This window comes from Sinocyclocheilus grahami, unplaced genomic scaffold (assembly GCF_001515645.1).
Source record: "Sinocyclocheilus grahami isolate Dianchi unplaced genomic scaffold, SAMN03320097.WGS_v1.1 scaffold390.1, whole genome shotgun sequence".
Taxonomy (NCBI): Eukaryota; Metazoa; Chordata; class Actinopteri; order Cypriniformes; family Cyprinidae; genus Sinocyclocheilus; species Sinocyclocheilus grahami.
In genome coordinates, this window is record NW_015505569.1 from 98,688 (window position 1) to 109,092 (window position 10,405).

General features: G+C 35.3%; 1 protein-coding gene across 1 annotated transcript in view; it reads right to left on the reverse strand.

The window, feature by feature from the left end:
• The window catches only part of LOC107550169 (adhesion G protein-coupled receptor L3-like), a gene marked incomplete at its 3' end in the record, with an annotated part of 105,164 nt that extends 98,363 nt beyond the window's left edge, over positions 1 to 6,801 (reverse strand). The window contains exon 1 of the mRNA XM_016231405.1: positions 6,674 to 6,801. Within this exon, the coding sequence (XP_016086891.1) occupies positions 6,674 to 6,801 (128 nt within the window). The remainder of the gene's footprint in view (positions 1 to 6,673) is intronic.
• Positions 6,802 to 10,405: the final 3,604 nt, after the last annotated feature.

The following is a 10,405-nucleotide window of genomic DNA, read 5'->3' on the forward strand; positions in this document are numbered from 1 at the left end:
CACACACACACACACACACACACACACACACACACACACGCACACACACACACACACACACACACACACACACACACACTCTCACACACACACAAGGCAGCTTTATCATGTTGTTCTGTAATTGTTTTTTGAGTCTGTGTCTAAGTACGTCTAAGTATTAAAGATACAGTAAAAATTAGAAATATTATTACAATTTTAAATAGCTGTTTTCTATGTGAATATCTGTTAAAATGTAATTTATTCCTGTGAACAAAGCTGAATTTTCAGCATCATTACTCCAGTCTTCAGTGTCATATGATCTTCAGAAATCATTCTAATATGCTGATTTGCTGCTCGAGAAAAAATTCTGATTATTATGAATGTTGAAAACAGTTGTGCTGCACATTATTTTGTGGAAACCGTGATACATTTGATTTTTCAGTATGCACAGATGAATATGAAGTTCAAAAGAACAGCCTTTATTTGAAATAGAAGTCTTTTGTAACATTATAGATGTGTTTAATGTCACTTTTGATCTAGTCTCACGTAGCCAGGCCTTCAGACTGACGGCAGAAGGTCTGGGAATCTAGGCCGCTTTGAATGGCTAAGGACCGCCCCAGAGGCCACATGACTGACAGGTAAAGCAGCCAATCACATTTTGTTTTGTGCCACGTCATGTTCAGGGGCGTGGAAATGTCCCCACAATAACAAACCGTGTGTAAAACTCTTGGGCCTATTAAAGATTCTATGCCGCAAACTTTAAATATTTCCGATACTTTTGAAAATCCAGCGTTTAGTTGATCCTGATAAGCGCTCATTATCACAGTTGTAAACACGACGGCTTTCTTCTAACATGAGGGGGTTTGGTGTCACGGCATCTTTGTTTCCAGGCGGAATGTTAAAGAAGGCGACACACACGTCTCCCGGAAATCCTGTATAATTCAACCAATCTGATGACGACTTTGAAACTCCTGAAGTGTTTCCAATTTGTGATCTATATGGATCAGACGTTCAGCCAACGGTCCGTGGGCTACTTTTGATCTATTTAATGCATCCTTGCTGAATAAAAGTATTAATTTCTTACACAACTTTTAAAAGGTAGTGCATATTGACACAGGACATTAATGTAGAATCCTCATAAAAGTAAGCATATTTTAAATAATGCCATCGAGTTATATTAATGCCATAATATATAAATACCAAGACCACTATTAAATAGATTTTTATTTTTCACTTTTTGAGGAATTATAGCCATTCAAAAATATTTGAAAGTCGCAATTTGTAATATGTAGGCACAGCAGGCCTGAAAATGGTCAGAATTGTAATGTGCTATCTAAACATAAATGTTGACATCCATCCTAAAAACAGCACAGAAAATGCACAAAAAGTCTGGTTATGAACACTGTACGTTTCATACACACAGAGTCCGATTCTCTCCAGCCCTCGGGGACAAACAGAGATTTACTGCTTGAGTTCACAACAGCAGGAAAACGACACTGACATGATCATCGGGACTGACTCTTGAAATCCGCTCTCACAGAAGCTGCATTCACTCCCCTGGGAATGCAGGAGCATTAAACTCGGTTATAGTAACACGGTCTCGCTGTGCACCGCGGACAGAAGCAGGCCGGCTCTTGAGTTCAGGGCCTGACAGCTCCCGGCGTGAGTCAGACCGTCACACACACACACACGTTACGAAGGAGACAAAGCCCTCCGCGGTCCAGACCTCCTGCAGCTCGCTGTCCAGCTCTATTTGTGAGTGTGTCGGGGACGTTTGACTAGCTTTTAACTTCCACATTCCCTCCAGACAAACGCAAGCGCACACACACCTCAACACGCTGCGTGGTCTCATCCGATAAAGACCTTGAGCTTGAGCGCTCGTATATTTATAACCCTGTCTACCGTCTGTGTTGGACACACAATAGACTTCGAAAACAGAACTGGCCCTCTGTGTATTGAAGATTGAATCTGGTCCAAAACCTAGTGAGCTGCCAGAATAGACTGAGTTTAAAGGAACACTATTGATGCAAAGGCTGTTCCAAATATGGATGGAATCCGAAATCCAGTCATTAAAAACTGAAATTACTGAATACAATGGAATGTCATGGAATTCTGAATGAATAAAAGTAAAAACAAAAGTAGAGCCGTACAATTAATCAAATCACAATATGCACTAACGTCTGTGAATATTAAAGTAAAAAGACTTGAAATATGAAGTCTGCATGTTGTGAGTGTCTTGAGAAAACTATTGTCAGATGCACACAGAAACTCAAAAGGTCTTCGCTATAACTCGCCAAAATAAAAGTTCTGCTTAACTTGAAGAAATTATGACAGAAATATGAATATTTTACAGTGGAATGTACTTCTAAAAATTAATAATAATAATAACAATAATGCTGTTTATTCAAACTGTTTTTAAAGGAACGTCACAAAATGACACATTTTCAACCATGTTTTAATTAAAACTTGTGTAGGACTTTGTTTTCCCGAAATGAAATGAATTGTTCACATTCCATTTGATTATATTTGCAAAGATAAAGTTTTGTTCAAGTTTTTTTTACTTTAACCATATTTCACAGAAAATAGAAATCATTATGAAATTACATATAAATATGTACTTAAGTCCTACTAATTGTAGGGCTAATTGCATTTAATATAAATGTAAACTATAATGCATTTTCACTAAATTACAGTTAAAATGCAATTATTGTCAGAAAACTCTGCATTCAGTTAACACTCAAGTATATTCTTAATTTCCATAATAAATACTCTTCTAATAGGTATGACAAAGGCTACTTCTTTTTTTTTATGAGGGAGAGCAAGGCAGGAATTTCAAAGTAAAGGACAGATGGTTTCAGACAATGAGCGATTTCTTCTGTATAAGCTAAATAATGCAGTTATAAACATGTTTGCCAATCTTTCTTTGAGTGAAAACGATTCTCTGGCCTCCATATGTATTTGCTAACTTGCTCTAAAAGGCGGTCACAGTGCTTCTGACGCCTTTTATTCGGAGAGCTCTTTGATTGAATTAGACTCATGAATACGAATGGCGGCGTCAGAGCGTCCAGCAGCGAGCTATTGACAGCCGTGGAGCACGAGGGACCCGTTCAAAGAGCGCAGCACACTTCCAAACACGCATCTCGCTCAAAGACATCAGAGACGGGACACAAGATCTGAACCAAGCTTGACCAAGATCTGAGCACCAGCCTGAGGAAGAGAACGGCCATCATCATCAGAACGGCAGCCAACTTAACGGCCGAACAAAAACGGCTTTCCGACAAAACCACACAGAATAAGACCAGTGTGATCCTTCAAAATGCTTGAAAAGAGCTATTTGGAGCGTGAAAAGCATTTATTCTTGGTATGCAAGGACTAAATCGCCCGGTTAAGAGTGAAATATCAAAACGGCGCAAGGCTGATTGCTCATCAGAACAAGCATTAAAGGTTATGCAGACGAATGAAAATGGCAAATAAGAAAGTCATAATTGTCTCATGAGCTCTAATATCACATTATCATTATGTTGCATTGACAAAGCCAGCATGCAGAACTTAGCTTCAGAGTGTATCAACCACCTACAACACTACAGATCGACCAGCTGATCAGTTTTGCAAATTAATCGGCACCGATAATCGATTATTGAATCGGTTTTCAGCAAAAATCCATACCGATAGTTTTTGGCTGTAGATGTATTATTCACTGTTAAGTTGTTAATGTCAACATTTACTAATACATGTTTAAATTTTGAACTTGTATCTGCCAAAACACTCTAGGGATGCCATAGCATCATAGCAACCGCCTAGCAACCGGTTAGAATATAAAGTTTTTTAGCAGGCTTGTTACAGAAGTGTATTTCACTTTCATTTTTGCCACAGGGTTTTTTTTAAAACAAGTTTTTGTTAAAGAGCCATGAGCCAAACCAACCAGGAAAAAACAAAAAACAGAAAGAAAGAAAACTGGACAAAAAGGCAAAGGTATTTTATGAAGCATTGTGAATGACATGAAATAAAAACGATGGATGGATATTAAACTATTGATTTAAAGATATAGAAACAATATTTTAAGTTGCAAATTGCAAAAAGTATACATACATGGGCCAAAGATTAAAAGGGGGTTTCAAGAATCATATGACATATGACAAAAAATGTATGGCTATCATACATTTTTACCATGATTTACAGAAAAAAGGTGTCATTCAGTGTAACAATAGTTAATATAACAAAACATCTTGTCAGGCATATTTAGAATCAGAATCATTAGATTATGTTAAAAGACTGTTTAAATATAATCAAAGTTAGTATGATCACTTTTTCTTTTATATTTTTTTAATAAGCACAGGTCAGAATAAATGTTCATTCTTAAAAATATACAGTATATATGTTACACTAAAGGATGATGGAACATTTTGTAATTCTTATTTTGACATTTTATTTTCACAAAGGTTATTTGAAACATTAAAGTAAACACTTCACTTCCATTTAACATGCTTTCTATGTATATACAATCACTTTTCTAAATTTAATTTGATGCAGACTCTAAGATGCAATGTCTCGTCTTTGACCCATAGACACAAATATTTAAGCAGTTTTCAAGAATTCTTTAGGCATTTTTATGTATTTATTTATTATAAAAAAAATTTAAAACCAAGAATTCCATTGTTAAACATGATTTGAAAAAATAAGTTGAAATAATATGGGCTGACGGCTTCAACAAAAGCATATACCGTCAATTAACAACCTCACGCTGGATCCAAGTTTATAAGTTGTCATTAAAAATCAATTCTTCTCTGGAGAAAATGAATGGGATTTTTACTTCCAGAGCCAGACTGTTGCACTCAATACTCGTGCAAACACAGAACAACGCCCTAGCAACCACCCAAAACAACTTAGCAACCACTAAGAACATTCACATCAGCACCTTGTCCACATCTCTACAGATGTTAAATCTTTTCAGACTACTCAAGAATTCAAGCTAGTCAAACTATGATAGACTTCAACCTGTTCAAGCGGCTTTCTCAAACCAACATTCAAAGCTTGTCTTGATGGATTACATTTCGTCTGCTATGACTAAACAGTCAGTTGACCGTAATGAAATCAGTAGAAACAGGTCTGAGTTTATTAACAGTGATGTTCCCGACAGACCTCACAGTAAGACATGAACATGTTATTTCCATGACTCGAGTGTGTCTGCTATAGCGATCAGTCTAAACCACACAAAGTCTCTTGCGGTCTCTCCTGTGAAAAACACAACACCGAAAAACACAATCCTGAAGACTGAGAGAACGCTAACACTTTACAATACGACCCCGTTCGTTAATGTTAGTTAATGCATTAGCTTAAATTAACTAACAATCAGCAATACATTCGTTACTGAATAACTTTTGTACCTTTAACAAGGATTAATCTATATTTAATTTATACAGTGAAGACTATTCAGTCTATGTATACAGTAAAGACTGTTTATATCATTTCTAACTTTCTTCAATTCTATTAATTTGCGCTATTGCTTTTAATTTGTTTATTGGACTTATTTTACTGCTGAATGTTCACTTGTCTTCAGTAATGTTTGAACTTTATATTAGTTAGCCAGTAGCTCTTGTTGTGTTATCGAAATTGGAAACAAGAATTGCAAAATGTCATGTGTATAGAAAACGTTGGTGGCTTATTTATTACAATACAATGTTAAAACAACTATAACTATTGTTTGTTTTTTTGACAGGGCGAGTAAAAATAATTTTCCACCTCCCCAAATATCACCCCACCAACCTTAGAATGAGTCATTCTTTCCAAATAAGACTACATATTTAAGTCATCTGGTAAATAATAATAATAATAATAAAAATCATGTATATTTTCATATTGCAATATGTATATATAACCTATTGCAATATCTGTTTTTTTCTAATATTCTAATATTTCTAATATTTTCTAATATTGTGCATCGCAAACTGAGATTAATATATGCTTTTAAAGTATTTTTCATTATTAGTTCATCTTAACTAATGTCAACAAATGAAACCTTATTGTAAAATGGGTAACACTTTATAATTAGTGTGTTAACTTACATTAACTAACACTGAGCAGTTCATTGGTTAAGTATTCATTATTTTATCATTTTGGTAACACTTTACAATAAGGTTACATTATTGTATGCAGATGCATACAATACATTTGTTACAGTATTTATTAATTAATAAAAGTACAACTGTTCCGGTCCTTTAAATAATATTAGCAGATACAACTTTTGATTTTAATGCATTAGTAAGTGTTAAAATTAACATGAACTAATATTAATAAATGCTTTAGATTAAATTTTTGTTTCTATTGTTCTGTTAACTAGTGGAACCTTGCTGTACAACTTTACAATAAATTAGCACTAGTTAGTTAGTGCATCAACTTAAATCAACTAACGTTGAGCAATTCATCAGTTACGTATTTACTCGTTTTTGTTCATGATAATGTTAAGTAATACATTTTAAGTAATAAATTAAATAATAATGCTAATATATTTTTATTGTTAGTTCATGTTAAATAGTTAATGCAAAAAATTACAAACTAACGTTGATCAATTCGTTGGTTCAAGTTCATGTTAGCACATACAACTTTGGAACAACAAATGGAAACTTATAGTATAGTTTGTTCCAAGAGCATATATATTTATATACAATGAAAGAGGAGGAACACACTAACAGCTTACAGTAACTCCACAGGACAAGCCACTCTCACAAGCCAATCAATCCTCATCGACCAATGAAACGCTTCGACGGCAGCCAGCTGTTCCCTGTCGTCTGCAGGAGCTTCAGCACCGTACCAGTCGTATTCCATCGGCACGAACACCGTTTCAATAAATCACATCAACTTCACTGGAGTTAAATTCCTCCTGTACCCTGCTGACCCGCAGCCATGATACAATCACCAGGTCTCTGGAGAGACCGACGCAGAGAGATGAAGGACGCCGGACAGAGGAGGAAGAGGACGCCCACTTCATTCTACTGACGGGAGACACAAGCCACGGACAGGAACATGTGGAGAGCATCAAACACGTTTCTATATTTCTACTCCCACCAGCCAATTAGGAACATGGATGAAAGGCAGAGAGAAAATCATAAGAGCGAGAGATTGCATTAGTTATGATAACCTGAAACATATGTTTTGGTTGAACAGACTGTTAGATTGTGTGTCTCTCAGTTGCTGTGAACTGCAGACCAGTGATAGACTGACTTCTAAAGATCTCTATTAATGTATTTATTTGCCATAATGATTATTATTGCTTGTCCTCAGGGCTGGGCAATAAACAATATCATATCATATTGATAACAAAGCGTCTGTGCTTTAATATATAAGGACATGAGCACACGGACTTCATCTCCAGAGCTGCTCTGAGAGTCACTTCAGCAGCTTTACACCGTTTCATTTGAGAAAAACTATCTGCAGATTCCCGCGGAAACTCAAAAAATAAAAGCCTATACATTCTGACATAAATGCATTACTATTGCATACAAAAATGTACTTCTCGAAGTAATAATAATAATATTGTTATTATTTTTTAAGGAATATCATACAACTAAGTTATTTTTTCATGTTTTAATGTACACCGTTGCATTGTGCAGCATCTTATTTGACAAAAAAATTAAAACACGTTTTGGTCTAAATTAATTGTTGTAATATTTGATTTTATTATACTTTTAAAAGACTATTGATTCATCTCATTAGACACATTTTTGATTATACATTTTTATTAAATACATATTATACATTTCTGGTAACACTTAAGTTCAGGGACCCATTCTCACTATTAACTAGTTGCTTATTAGCATGCATATTACTAGTATATTGGCTGTTTATTAGTGTTCATAAAGCACATATTAATGCATTATTCTGCATGACCATATTTTAAATCCCTTAATCCTACCCCATACCTAAACTTAACAACTACCTCGCTATTAAAAAGCAGAAAATTAGGAGTTTATTGAGGCAAAAGTTGTAGTAAATAGTTAATAGTGAGAATCGGTCCCCAAACTAAAGTGTGACCACATTTTTATAAATAAAAAAATGGACCTGAGCTAACATTAATGAACAGTTGTATCTGTATTAACTACGTTAACAAAGATCAATAAATACCTTAACTGACATTAACTAACAATGAGGAATGCATTTGTCAGTTAACTTTAGTTAATGCATTAACTAACATTAACTAGCAATGAGCAATAATGAGCATTTGTGAATGCATTAACTAGTTAACTAAGAAATACTTAAATGGTTGTTCATTGTTAATTAATGCATTAATTAAAGGATTTCATTTTATCTTTAATGATAATGAATAATGATAATGATAATAGATGAATGATACAGTATATCTACGCAACTACAGGCACACACACACACACACAAACTCAATAAGACTGATCAACAGAATGTCGATGTGTAGCACTATTTCTACATGTACAGTAATTAGACTTAAATTATTTGAGTAATTAGTAATTAACTCGAAATAACTAGAGCAAATTAGACTCAAATAAACGAAAGTTAGATGAAGAGAGAGATCGTTTGTAATGACGCTTGTAGTTTGAGCAGAACTTCAGTCACTGTTTAGAGGCTGATGAAATATTGCTGTAATTGGAAATCCAAGCATAGACTCATTTGTGTGTGTGTGTGTTTCTCTCTCTGTGTGTGTGTGTGTGTGTCTCTGTGTGTGTGTGTGTGTGTGTGTTTCTCTCTCTCTCTCTCTGTGTGTGTGTGTGTGTGTGTGTGTGTGTGTGTGTTTCTCTCTCTCTCTGTGTGTGTGTGTGTGTGTTGGGCTGAGTGTGTGTGAGTGTTCGGGGAATAGGGCTTAAACTCCAGAGGTAATCACACAGCATTCGAGTGCTTTTATTGCTGTGGTGATTTGTTTATTCTGTACAGATAAAATTCCACCCGACCTGTGTCTGTGTGTGTGTGTGCGTGCGTGCGTGCGTGCGTGCGTGCGTGTACCTCTGTGTGTGTGTGTGTGTGTGTACTCTCTTTCCATCCTGTAGGATAATAAAGATAACACAGATACTCAATCCAAAAAAAGTCTTATACAGCTTCCACTGTACATTCTGTGCCTTTTGTGAAGCAGCGACTGCATAAGAGTTGGATATCGTTTGAATTTTGTCGACTCTGATTCTGAATCAAACATTTAGATATCAAACATATTTACTCTGTGTCTCGTTTTGCAAAACATTTAGATGCAGCTATATAAAAACTGGACTCGTTTAAGACCTTTATTTAAAAAAAAAGAAAAAGAAATGAAAAAAAACGAATCTTTCATGATTTTTGTATAAACGGAGAATCAAAATGTGCAAATATTTGGTGCTTTTTTTAAAGATCTGCGAGTGAAATAAAGAATCTCTCAGAATCTTTTCAAGTTGATAGTAAGATTTCACATGCATTTACCAAAAGTCATCAAAATAGCAAATTACATTCACAGATTTCAGCTGTTTTATTAAAACAGGCCGTGCACTACATTATTGGCCTCTGGCAGTCATGTTAAATTCAAACTTCAACATGTTTTTAATGATTATTGACAAGGACACACTATGTGCATGTCAAATCTACTACAGATCTGGCACATAAAGACTAGTCTGAGAAAGAAGACTAGTCTGTTGACAAAAACACACATACATATCCAGTATGGTGGAAAATTTTCCCAGGCAAACGGATGAGGGCAGGAATCTGGCATTTCTTGAACCTCTAATAATCCTGACAAAACAACAGGGTTTCTAGCACTCCGTGCCTAGACCTCTAAAGAGGAAGAAGTTTTTAGTTTTTCCCAAATAGAGGTCATGATTCTCTCACGAATTTGAATAAAAAAATAAAAAAAAACATTGGACAACTAAACAAAATAACATGTATGAATGAATGATTCAATGACTCACTCATAAAGACTTTATGTGTTTAATTACTGGATGAATCAGCAAATGATTGAATGAATCTCTTGAATGAATGATTCAAAGACACATTTGACATTTTTAACAGTTACTCGTCACCACCTACTGGCGTTATGGCTATTATCTTTATTTGAAGCATCAAATTTCTTTCAAAAGATGATGTAATCTATTTGATTCTACTGGAATCGGAATTTTAATTTAACAACCTCAGAGAACAGTACAAAATAAACAAAAAAGGCAGGCCATGACCCCTTTGACATAGCGTTCGATACTGTCCGTTCGTATTTGAGGACATTCATTGAATTGTTCTTCTTCACAGCACACAAAGCCTTGAGTTTTAGGAGGTTGTGTGTGAAAATCCTGTCTGAGATTGTACAAGCGTATAAAAGTCACGCTTTGCCCTCACAGGTTTGTGTGAATGTTTGCAGAAGTCGTGTCCGTATCGGCACAGGTGAACACAGCGAGGGATTTGGAGGATGAAGGGAGATGCACTTATAATCTAAATCTGTGAGTTTCCCTCT